This window comes from Octopus bimaculoides, chromosome 28, assembly GCF_046866305.1.
Source record: "Octopus bimaculoides isolate indiv1 chromosome 28, ASM4686630v1, whole genome shotgun sequence".
Lineage (NCBI taxonomy): Eukaryota > Metazoa > Mollusca > Cephalopoda > Octopoda > Octopodidae > Octopus > Octopus bimaculoides.
Genome location: NC_142955.1, coordinates 20,190,211 through 20,203,237, shown reverse-complemented (window position 1 = coordinate 20,203,237; position 13,027 = coordinate 20,190,211). Strand labels below are relative to the sequence as shown.

At 38.5% G+C, this 13,027-nt stretch overlaps 1 protein-coding gene across 12 annotated transcripts in view; it reads right to left on the bottom strand.

The window, feature by feature from the left end:
- Window positions 1-7,635: 7,635 nt before the first annotated feature.
- Window positions 7,636-13,027, bottom strand: part of LOC106874074 (cAMP-dependent protein kinase catalytic subunit 1) — a 123,657-nt gene continuing 118,265 nt past the window's right edge. For 10 of the 12 annotated variants that reach the window (XM_089344149.1, XM_089344148.1, XM_014921663.3 and 7 more), the window contains 4 exons: window positions 11,226-11,321; window positions 10,502-10,624; window positions 10,013-10,177; window positions 7,961-8,202 (listed from right to left, as the gene is read on the bottom strand). In XM_089344149.1, coding sequence (XP_089200275.1) covers window positions 8,077-8,202; window positions 10,013-10,177; window positions 10,502-10,624; window positions 11,226-11,321 — 510 coding nt within the window. In that variant the 3' untranslated portion in view covers window positions 7,961-8,076. Of the gene's footprint in view, window positions 8,203-10,012; window positions 10,178-10,501; window positions 10,625-11,225; window positions 11,322-13,027 lie in introns of all 12 variants that reach the window. The other 2 variants (XM_014921667.3, XM_014921668.3) reach the window with 2 other exon arrangements.

Genomic DNA, 13,027 nt, shown 5'->3' with positions numbered 1-13,027 from the left:
TCCCTTTTTCATTTTTTTCTTTTTCTTTTTTTGTGGGCCCTTGAACTCGTTACTCAACTGACTGTAGTTACATTTTCTCCTTTTAAGTAATTCCCTCTCCAGCAAAATTACGGACTTTGTAAGTCTTAACCAGGAAATTATTTCTCTTGGACTAAACAACCTCCAGACAATTCCACCACAGTCATTGGAAGTAGTTGAACCCCTAATAAATTGGAAGCACTTGTTTACGAGGCCATAAGAGATCATAAGAAAAAATCCACATTCCTGGTCATCAAAATACAATCAAAGACATACCTGTCGCTTTAAGACAATCGCTTACCTGTTATTTTTTGCTCTGCATTATCTCTACATGTCTCAGGTTCCAGCAGAGGCCACTCCACCGAGTGAAATACCATTTGTTCTTAGTTCTGCTGTGGAAGACTTTGACCGTCTTTTATGAAAAGACTCATCATAGTCATTGCCAATCTAACAAAGGATCTTCTACCGATTTAATGCATGGAAATCCTCCCTGCTAACATTTATTAAGGTCATCCACCGTTTCACGTGTCTACGGCCCATAAAGCACCAAATACAACCCAGAGGTAGCAACTCTTCAGCTGAAAATTTCCAACTTCACATGTTTTGTCTCAATTCCTTGAAAACAAAAAATGTCATCATTAACCATTCCATTGCAATTCTTTCATTCAAATTAACTGCTTCACTTCATTTCAAAAATAATGAATTCCCACATCACGTATTCTCTATACTGTGGCAGCAAGGTTTAACTGCCATGCATTGACCAGTGCTTCCCACTGGTGAAAGCCGAGAGACGTGATATGGCAATTACGGCACCCGTGGCACACAGTTTTCATATGCTACGACCTGGTCCCTTGCCAAGGACCGAAACGGTTCCCCCGAACGCGTGGCAAAACGTCCTGACATTGTTGTGTGACATGGATGATCAATAAAGAAACTCCGACAGCCATTACGTTCAGCATAAAGATACGTTTTATTCAAGTCACTTGAGAAAAAAAAAAAAAAAAAAGATGTCTAGAAACATTTTTGGTTTGTACCACTAGAAGCTGGTTGTTGATGATGGACAGACAGACAGACAGAGAGAGAGGAGACAGTGGTGGTGGGGTGGGGGACAGGTTGAGTGAGGAGGAGAAAGATGCAGCTTGATTAATGTCACAGCTGGAGAGGAGGGGGTAAGTGAGTGAGGGGGAGGAAAGAGGTTGTGTGGTGGTGGTGGTGGTGGTAGAAGGGAGGAAGAGGAGGAGGGGGAAGAGAGAGAGAAAAATGGATTTTAAACTTTTTCTGTGGAAAACAAAAATGAATCAAAGCCGATATATAATGGGGGGGGGGAGAGGGGGTCATCTAGAAACTTCACTGATTAATATTACTAATCCAGAGGAGCCAAGGTGAAGAGGCAGGAGTGGAGCCCCCCACCTCCAACACACCCCTATGCCCTACTGCTCCATATTACAAGAACAGCCCCTAACCCCCACCCCTTCTTCTGTACTCAATGCTCTGAATAGAGAGAAAGTGATTAATGAAGCTAATAATACTAATACTAATAATAATAACAACAATAATAATAATATTGATAATCCTTTCTTCATTCATCTCCTTGATTATAATAATGATGATGGTGATGATGAGAATGATGATGATGTATTAATGGAGGTGTTTTGTCTCTGGAAACACAATCCCTGTAAGTAATTATCAACTCGTTAACACTAATGACTTCTTACCACGTCCCTCATGACGAAGCAGCACAGCCGGGTGTCTTGTTTGAGAAGTGTTGGTGGCACTCACCACTTTGGAGTGGAGCATGTAATACCTTCACCAACAAACCTCCTCTTAATGGTAATAACATAGATTGTGTGTGTATGTATATATATATGTATATTATATACGTACATAGATACATATATAAGATAAGATTCATACCCATACACAAGCTCACACACACCCATTAACAAGTGGCAGAGCAAGATTGCAATCAGTAAATGAAGTTGTCCATTTCCTCAACACAGCTCTTAATTAATACTGTAGATGCTAACAGTCCAGACATCGGTCAAAGAGACAAGTAGCAATGCCTGCCCTTCTGTTTCAAATGGAAAGAAGCAAAGAGAGAGTCTTGTGAAACCATCAGACAACACAATCGGACACAAAAGGAAAACGAATAATAATTATTATTATTATTTGCACATCCACCAATTATGGAGTGGGGCAGGGCTGGAAAGCCTCTGAAATAATCCTGTTATGATAACAACTGTGCCACCCACACCTGCTGCAGTCCCCCAAAGTGTCCGATATGGAGACGTCTGTTCTAGAATAGCAGGGTCGTTAATAAAATCATATCGAGACAGTGGGGGAAGGGGGAGCTCTGTGATCAATAACTATGTGGGGGGGGGGGGGGGCAGTCTTGGTAAACACAAAAACAAGATTAGAAATAAATTAGTGCAAGCTGCAATAATATGAAGGTTATAGTTAATAATAATAATAATAATGATAATAATAATAATCTGGGCAGAAGGCCTCAAATTTGGGGTCGAGGTTAGTTCAATCAACTGCAACACTAGAATGCTGAAGCTCCAAAAGATGGAAAACAAGGTTAAGGACCCTGAGGGGATTTGAACTCAGAACATAAAGAGTTGGAACTAAATACCACAAGGTATCATCTTCTCTGATCCTCTGTTGATTCTGCCAATCTTCATAATAATAATAATTTCAGTGCAAGGCCAGCATTTTGAGGGGAGGGGCTTAGTTAAGACCACTGACTTCAGTACTTGACTGGTTCTTTCTTTTATTGACCCCCAAAAGGAACGAAAGGCAAAAACTGACTTCAGCAGGATTCGATCTCTGAACAAACATCACATGGAATTTCTTCTGACACTCTACTGATTCTGGCAGCTAACCGTTTTTAATTAAAAGTAAAAGAGAGAAGAAAAAATAAAGGAAAAAAAAGGGGGGGAAGTGAAGTGTGTGTGTGTGTGTGTGTGTGTGTGTGTGTGTAGGGGGTTAGGGGTTAATAGATTCAGCAGTGAGATGTGAGGAGTTGGTTCTAAGGGATCAAGATCTCTCCTTTGAAATAAATAAAGATGAACAGGGGGCAGGAGGAGATGGTGGCGGAGACACCTAGCTAGCCATCTATATATAAGCATCTATCTACCTATATATACATATATATATATATATACACACACATATATATATATATATATATATATATATATATATATATATATATGTACATGAGTGTATATAGATGATTGGGTGAAAATAACTAAATGATGATGATGTTGATGATGATGATGATGCAGTGAGTACAAATGACACTAACTACAAAACATCAATAAAGGTGATGACAGTGTGGCCATGGCAACGATGACAGATGGAAGATGGGGGAGAGGAAAGAGAAGAGTTTGAGATTCAAGACAAAGGAGAGAAAAAGTAGAAAAATGAAGAAGGGGGGAGGGAAATAATATGAACTAGAATTGTTGAAGGGGGGAGAGGGGGGAACACAGTGTGGAGTGGAAGGGGTGAGGCATAAAGTGCGTGAAGAGATCCCCGACCCCTCTCTTGCTCCTCCCGTTCCCCATGGACACACAGACAGACAGTTACATTGGCATATCACAAAGATTTCATTTTAGGGAAACTAAAATTTATAACTTTGAACTCTCCATTTTTGTATGAAATGATAATAATAATAATCATAATAATAATCATAATAATAATAATAATAATTATTATTATTATTATTGGTTTGTTTTGGGTTGTAAAGTGAGTGTATATGTTTATATGTATGAATGTAGATTAAATATTTGAGATGCAGGCTTATAATTATATACATGTGTTTATGTGTGTGTATATATATATATATATATATATATATATATATATATATATATATCTATACATATGTGTGTGTGTGTGTGTGTGCGCGTGTGTAAAAGAATATTAAATATTTAAAGTGTAGGTTTACAACTATATGTGTGTATATGTTTGTATAATTATATATATATTAGTATTTTGTGTGGAGATACAACAGTTATACACTCACAAGTCTCTTTACATCTTACACACTCTCTCTGTCTCTCTGTATGTGTGTATATATATATATATATATATACATACATACATACACACACAGACACACACGTGCGTGCAAACATAGACCACGTTTCCTTTTTTTTTTCCTTCTCCTCTCAAGCCACCCTCAATCACTGGTGAAAAATTGATCAAAACCAAACACAGAACAGCTGTGACGACCAACGCCATCAAAACAGGGTGAAGCAGGGTGGATTGAATACAACGAACAGTTTCCTTCTGGAAGAAAAAATAACCAAAAACAGAGAAAAGAAAAAGAAAAAAAACAACAATGCAAAGCCCATTGCCTAATCTGGTTGGCACACATCAACCACAACCTCACAACTAAATTTTTTCTCTCACACACACAGGGGTTTCCTTGTTCACAAAAATCTATGCATTGTTCAATACATATGTGTATACACAGCTTGCAGCATACAAACACTCCAGTCCGGTCTTTATTTTGCTTGGTTTCCTATACACGCATACATTCCATATAAATATATATATATGCAGACATATATATACATATATGCTAACACACACACACATATATACATATATAAACACACACACATATATGTGTGGAATATATGTATATATATATATGTATAAACATACATATACATATGTGTATATATGTATATATATATATATATACATAGTTATAATCTGTGTGTTTTTATAGATATATAGATAGATTGATAGATAGATTTATATTATTATTATTATTATTATTATATATGTATAAATTTTTGGCTGATAATTTGAGAAGTTGCTGCAGCTGACAATGTACAAAACAACCAGTGGAGCACAGAGAGAGAGAGAGAGATGGAGAGAGAGAGAGAGAGATGGAGAGAGAGAGAGATGGAGAGAGAGAGAGATGGAGAGAGAGAGAGAGAGAGAGATGGAGAGATGGAGACGGAGACAATGTGCTCTGAGAAAATTCTTGGGTAAGTTTATCTGTGAAAAAAAAAAAACAGATTTAGTTTAAAAAGTCTGTGTGTGTGTGTGTGTGTGTGTGTGTGCATTAGGGTGTGTATGTGTGTATATACAACACGCACAAGAAACTATAAAATTCAAGGTTATATAATTGTAATATGAATATTAGTGTAAAAATAGTCCAACTTAGCTACTTGCTGTTTGCATTCCTTAATTAATAGACATATATTTTAGACATACACATCACTATACACACACACACACACATTTGTGTATATGTATCACTATATATGCATGCATAAATATAATGCATATATAAACACATATATACATACATATACACACTCTTATTTTTTTTTATCTTTCCTCCATTCGTACACCAAGCTGGACAGGGAGTTATTATTATTATTATTATTATTATTAATATTTAGTGATGATGTCAATAAAAGCTAACCTCATGTGTTTTAGAAGTGACCACCCCTCCTTAGTATAAAGTGGAAGTCTTAAGTATTCTCATTGTCTTACCAAGTAGGACTTAATATATACACCAGCAAACACTGGCTCACACACACAAATATATATACATATATATATACATACGTATATATATATACATACATATGTGTATATATATATACATATGTGTATATATATATATATATATATATATTATATATATATATATATATATATATATATATATATATATGTATACATACTTAGAGATGTGTATGCAGGTATCTCAACACGACTTGAGCACATTTTGATTTAATCTAAAAACTTTCAATATTTGGTGTGTGTGGGGTGGGGGGGGGAGTCTGAACGAAATATAATTGAGGGGGGGAGTGAGGTCACTTGAAAATAAGAGGGGGAAGGGATGAATTCAAGAACTACAGTCGCTAGGGAGCAGCATTAACACAGCTGATAACTGGCCTCATGGCCTTTTCTAAATAAGGTCAGAGGTCACATTGCTGCAGCACTGTTAATAAGACAGATAACCTCCCCTCCACCACCACCACCTTCTAACAATAATAATAATAATAGTGGCTATAGAATGGGAGATTTTTTTTCTTACCCATGTAACACTCAATGGTCCACGGCCATGGTGGGGCAATACTCAGAGAATGATTCTCTCTCACCTTTATTTTTGAAGAATGAAAAACAGGATGAGTGGGGGGGAATTATAAAAGGGGAAATTACTGTCCCCATGACCCCTAACATATTTTGTGCCCTATTCTGGTCACATTCCTCACCTCTAATCAAGTTAGTCTTAGTTCCTGTCCCACTTCAGAAGGACAGGCCCCTTTTATTGAAGGAACCGAGATAGAGATCCAATCAACATGTCACTCCATATAACACTGGACCCCTTGTCGTCATTGACTGGGTCCTGGGCCCTAAATAATTCGTATCCTACTAACAGAACTTGAATGGCCTCACCAAGGAGCACAAGACATTTCGTCTGATGCTCAACCGATTCTTTCAAAGCACCACTCATGAACCCTGCAAAGGGTGACTTGGCTGAGGATGGAAACCAGAGCCACAGACAGACAGCCAAAAACAAGCAGCTGTCCCTCCACCACCAGCAATGCCCTTCCCCAACTAATTACAATAACGATGACGGATTATCACTGCAATCTTCAAGATGGTCAGATGCCATCCCCTGGCACCGGCGGACGTAAATCTCACCTAATCCAACACCAAAACAATTTCAAGGAATCAGTTTTGCCAAAAGAGACAGACCAGGTCTTGAGATAGGTTCTGTATTCTTTGGCTGCCTCAGGGGCCTGACTCTGGGGCCTGCGTCAGGGGTCTGCTTCACAGCTTCTTACTTACACACACACATGCGTGTACATACATACACACACACACACACACGGATGTATGTGGACTAGATGCAAGAAGCCGGCTTCCCTGTAAACCTGAAAGAGACAAGAATAAGGGTCAGTAGTGATACTAGGGTCTTGTACCGAAAGGGGTGTACTGGTAATAAGAGTTAAGTTCTATTGTCAAAGTCACAAGTAACTGGTCTATTCCATGTTATGCATCTCTCTCTCTCCCTCTCTCTATATATACATTTTTTTTTATATGTGTGTGTGTGTATATATATATATATATATATATATATATATATATATATATATATATATAAAAATATATATGTATATACGTATCTTTTGTGTGTGTGTATATATATATATATATATATTTCTGTGAATATATATATATATGTGCATGTGTGTATGTATGTGTATATATATATATATATATATATATATATATATGCACACATACACATTTATTATATATTTCCAGAGAGAATAAAAGACAGAATCCAGTTTCCTTTCCAAAGACCTAAGTCAGGTTGTGTGGGGTCCCTGGCAGGTTATGGGGCAGTAGTGATGGTCATGTTAAGAGTGGACCAGTGGGCGGGGGTATATGCACCAGCCCCTCCCCTCTGCCATACCATGTTGGGAAGAAGACTGCTCCCTCTCACCACCACCACCACCACCACCACCACCTCTCCTTTCCTCTGTGCAAGTGTTGGTGGTCATGTGATGAGGAGCAGAAATAGGAGGTGATACAGTGGAGGGAGGGGGGAGAGAGAGGGAGGGGGGGGGGTGAGGGTGTGTGTGCGGTCAAGACATGCAACATCTCTGTGGTGGTGGTGGTGGTGGTGGTGGTGGCTGTCCACTTGCAGCAACACGGAAAGGAATATTTAAAGAGAGAGAGAGAGGAAAGAAGGAAGAAGTCACTGGTGGTGGTGGGGAGGGGGTTGATAGGGGACATGTATGGGGGGGCAGGGGGAGAGTAACAAAAAATAAATAAAAAAACAGCCACGGAAGAAAAACTTGTTGGAAAGGGGGGGGAGTGTTTAAATAAGTCCTGTTCATGCTTGTGTTGTTGTTATGGAAGGGGGGGAGGTATATTATCATCAATATTAACATTATTATTATTATTATTATTATTATAATTATTATCATTATTAATGTTTCTTGGTATTTTTGTGTCCATGTTTTACTGTTTTTTGTGTATTTTTTTTTGTCTCTCTTTTTTTTTTGTTTAAAAGTCAGCAAACTCTTTCGCACACTTCTCTGTAGAGGAGATCCTTAATGGCACTTCCTCGTAATCATCAAAGTTACTTGCATCCCCTGGGCCTTTGCATTTTGGAATAAAAGGAGCTTCGACCTGAAACAGAACAAAAAAAAAAATCAATTAATCAAGAGAACAGGATACCCACCACCACATCACATCACATAAAAGCGAGAGGCTCTCAGCATCCTAACAAGGGTACCCACACAAACTTAGGGGTACCATGCAGAAGCAGGCATAAATAAGCAAATCTATGATTTTTATAGCAGAAAATTGCTGGGCACACCATGTATAGATGTGGCTGTGTGGTAAGACATTTGCTTCCCAACCACATGGTCCCAGGCTCAATCCAACTGCTTGGCATTTTGGGCAAGCGTTGTCTATTATAGCCTTCAGTTTGTGAGTGGATTTGACAAATGGAAAATAAAAGAGGCCATACTAAGAGTGTAACCCATCATATGATGACAAGTAACTTTCAAAATATAATTTTGGCCACCCTGGGGTAATATCAGAAAATACGGCAGAAATACAATATTCATAATTTAACTTTTAGGACATTTCTTGGTGTTTAATTTTCAAAAGAAAAACATTTTTATTACATCATAATTAAATAAAACAAACTGTTCATTTGTAATAAATATATGTTATCATTTTTCTAAATTTTATGAACAAAATCACAATCCATTCCAACAAAATCCTATTTCTGCAAAAGTTTATCCAGTATTGTTCAGAAAGTTATCATTGCCTGCCACCAAGCCTAGTATATACATTCATCCAGCAACGTCTCAGGCTAATTCTCTCTCTCTATATCTTGCTTTTATTCTCTTTCAAATATGATGCAAAGAGAGATTTGACAAACCAGTCAACTAAACTATCCAACTACAGTTATTATATTTGATTGTATGGTTCAGAGATTTAGGTGTAGTCATGCATGATCATGATACAGTCACTGCTCACAGACTGCCATCTGTAAGGAAGCCCCCAGGAGCCAAACACTGAGCTGGAGGCGGGTGGCACACTGAAGAGGCCACCATAATATTTCCCAGCATATCATTTGTGTTATGTGGAAAATATTCCATCAATATTGCACAAATGATGTTGGCATCAATTTTAAAATCCACCCAACACTTCGCTGCCATGTTATCCGACCACTACAAAAATCGAACTCAGGACACATAGCAACATTACGTTACAACTACGTTACCTCAACCGGTCCAGCTCTCTTTAATACCTCACCAAATATGTCCAAACGGAAACAGATCCAATTAAATTCAAAAAGTTTACGGGACAAATTTCTTCAAAGAATCCCCGACCAACCTCCTACACCCGGATATGTCTCCAACAATAAAAACTCTTTGCCAGAGTGGGCCGTGGTGCCCCATATATGACTAAAAGACTTCACCAGGTGGCGCTATTGAGTTAGACATGGCCTGGGCCTCTATTTGGCCGAAACCTATCAAAGGTTTATCACAGTTGTCTCCCTTATACTGAAGACACAACTTTCCCTGATTGAGAGAACAAAGACCCCTGACGTAGAAATAGAAAGGACAGTCATGTCTGGACCGTCTTAACCTGGAGCTTAACAACAACAAAGAAGGAGACATTAGATAATGTAGTCTTAGATACACTATGCCTGAATAAAAAATGGGATGGTCATGGGTGGAACACATTTGATCATAGGTCTGCTTGGATCAAGGACTGACTTCGGGGCGAAACAACAAGGAAGGACACATAAGATAATGTAGTCCTTGATACACTGTAACTTTAAGCTGAACTACGACAAGTAAATGCTGACACTCACACTCCAACTGAGTGTGGCCCATACACAGCTAATCCCTCACTCACCCTCCACCAAACAACCACTCTCATGTCCCCACCCTGTCCTCACCCTGTTGCCAGTAGTTACCTTCTTCTGGTAGATGGCAATCCATTCTGTGGTGGCAAACCATTTATGGTTCTTGATGTCGTTGACGCCATTCTTTAAGTTGCCGTACCGTTTGGTGAGATCCACCTGCAGCAAGTTCCGCAGCAAATCCTTTAGGTCAGAGCTGAAGTGCGACGGGAATCGTACCTGTAATACAATGGGGGAGAAATTAGGCAGAGACAGAGGAGAAATGAAGACGAATGTGTGTGTATTTGTCTCCTGCTACCACTTGACAACCAGAGTTGGTGTCCTCACGTCCTCATGACTTAGTGGTTCAGCAAAAGAGACCAATGGTAACAGAGTAGATGCATTCAACTAAAAATCTCCAAGGCAGTGCTCCAGCATGACTGCAGTCGAATGCCTGAAACAAAGACACACACACACAGAGGGAATCTATTCCCGCAATTCAATCCCTCCATAGCATTACAAAAACCGAGGGGCCAGTTTCCACTTGTGGGCCCCTACACTTACCTTGCCAGAAACAATTTTTTCATAAATCTGTATAGGTTGATCAGCAAAGAATGGAGGATATCCTGCTGCCATTTCATAGACTAGTACTCCGAGGGCCCACCAGTCGACAGCCTTGTTGTAACCCTGGTAACGAGCAAAAACAATTATGTCTTAGAAACAGGGGCCAGAGAATATATACACTTACTGATCAGTGATTATAAACAGTGATTCATGACAAGGAACAGATACCCTTAGTATTATTACACACTTGAAGAAAAGTATATATGGGTGTGTGTAGATTAGATAGATAGAGAGGGGAGAGCTATGAAACACTGATATAAACCCTTTATATACTTCACCTGACCCCTTTAGATATAAATTTGTGCTGACCTCCTTATATATATATCATAGAGATATAGGGTCCCACTGTAAACCCTAAATATTTATTTGATCTTAAATATATATTTCACTGATGCCACTAGAGAGATAAATCGATAGATATGATATAAACCCCTTAAACCACATAAATAGATATCTGATATAAACCCCTTAAAAATATATCTCATATAAACCCCTTAAATATATATCTGATATAAACCCCTTAAAAACATATCTCATATAAACCCCTTAAATATATATTAGCCTGGTCTTCCAATGATTTCTTTAGGAGTCCCTAAAACTACACAGAAAAGGCCAGGAGTTTGTTATTCTTCGACATAATGTTCCTCTTGAAGAGGTCCTTTACCTTGCTGAGAATAATTTCAGGGGCCAAATACTCCGGAGTTCCACATAAGGTCCATGTTCTTCCTTTAACTCGTTTGGCAAAACCAAAATCTGTTACCTAAGGAAAAAAAGAGAGAGAAAAGGTTGGCATTGGAATGGTGGCCTTCAGAAATGAGGAATTTAAGGGTTTTTACTCACTCTGATTCAAGATGGGAAGTGATTTGATAAGGACCATCCTTCGACTCCTCAAATCGTAAAGATTATTTTAATATTATTATTGGATGTTTTCTGCAACAAAGCAATTTCCCATCTTGTATCAACACACACACACACACACACACACACACACACAGGTCTATATCTTAGTAGAAAGTCCGTTAACCATTTCTTTGTTGAGGTGTTTCCAACTGGTCAGAACAAGGAGGTGCATAATATTCTGTAAACAAGAGAAAGGTTAGCTTTGTGCTCGATCATGCTCCTGGTCATCTTCAGAGGTAACGGAGAAGGAAGGATTGCTATCTCAGGGAATGGCTATTAATTAATGGTGAAGCACATCTAATTAATGGTCTAATTAGTTCAGTGGAGGGAGCTAAATGTGAGAGGGGTGGGGCTTTAAAAGGTTGGTGGTACCTGAGAGGAGGGAGAAGTGGTCTTGTAGGGGCAATAGGGGTGGTAGGAAGAGGAAATGTGGAAGGGGACATGTTTCAGAACTGCCTGGGTCACATGTAGAGGACAGTCTGGGAGGAGAAGGGGAAGGAGCAGAGAGAGAGAGAGAGAGAGAGAGAGAGAAATAGGTCACACGTCAGAGAACAGTTTTAGAAACAACATCTAAATAAAAGATGGGATGGTCATGGGTGGAACATTTACACTCTGTTGTAATTACACTTTTGCACCCAGTTCAAGGGATCGCATCCTCACATTAACAACAGTCTAGTGCTGCTGGATAAAACATCTTATTGTCCACTGGGGTGGCTTCTGGCACATTCTAGAAAGGGATTTTGGACTAAGACTGTGTCACACAGCAGGGACATAAAGGGCTGGCTCCCTCCTGGGTATTAGTGGAGACATAAATACAGGTTCCCCGTGATAAAATAAGCTTCGATTCAAGAGAACAGCCATGAATGCAGGCAGATGAGATGCATTTCTTTTTATTCTTGAATGCAACAAAAGTTGCAGATGTGTCTAATGCATTAAATGTGATTTTCCCACAAAAAGTAGGAATCTCGCTTTTGCAGGAACGTGTTTTATAGACACTGGCAAATATCTGATACAACTGAACATTCAGTATTACATTTGTAAAACACATAAAAGAAAGGCAGGTAATTATTGTTAATGAAGTTTTAGTATTAATGAATGCCTCAATTTATTATTTTTTTTATCTCCCCACTCACCTACAATATGGATATCACATACCCAATATTTTGGAAATAATCTATTTTTAGCCATTTACTGATTGACAATTCCTCAATGAATATTGATCGAAGTCTCTGAAAGAATTCACTGGTGCTGTCTTATTGTTCAACAATGCAAAAATGCTGGAATCAGATGGTTTACTTCTCAGACAAACAAAAATAACATCTTAGAGTACAATTACTAGAGAGAAAATTCTGGCTTAGATATTGTCATGTGACTCTTCTTCTTCAAGTGTGAAAATAGTTTGCAATAGAAAACTCAGAGTAACAGATTCAAGAAGTTTCAGCTTTTATGTGTGTGTGTGAATATGTGTGAACATTCAATGCTGAAAAGAAAAATCAAACAGCGTTTCAACTCTGTTGTATTTGGCATTTACTTGCCAGCTCCCGTATTTAGTGACGGCCAGCTTTA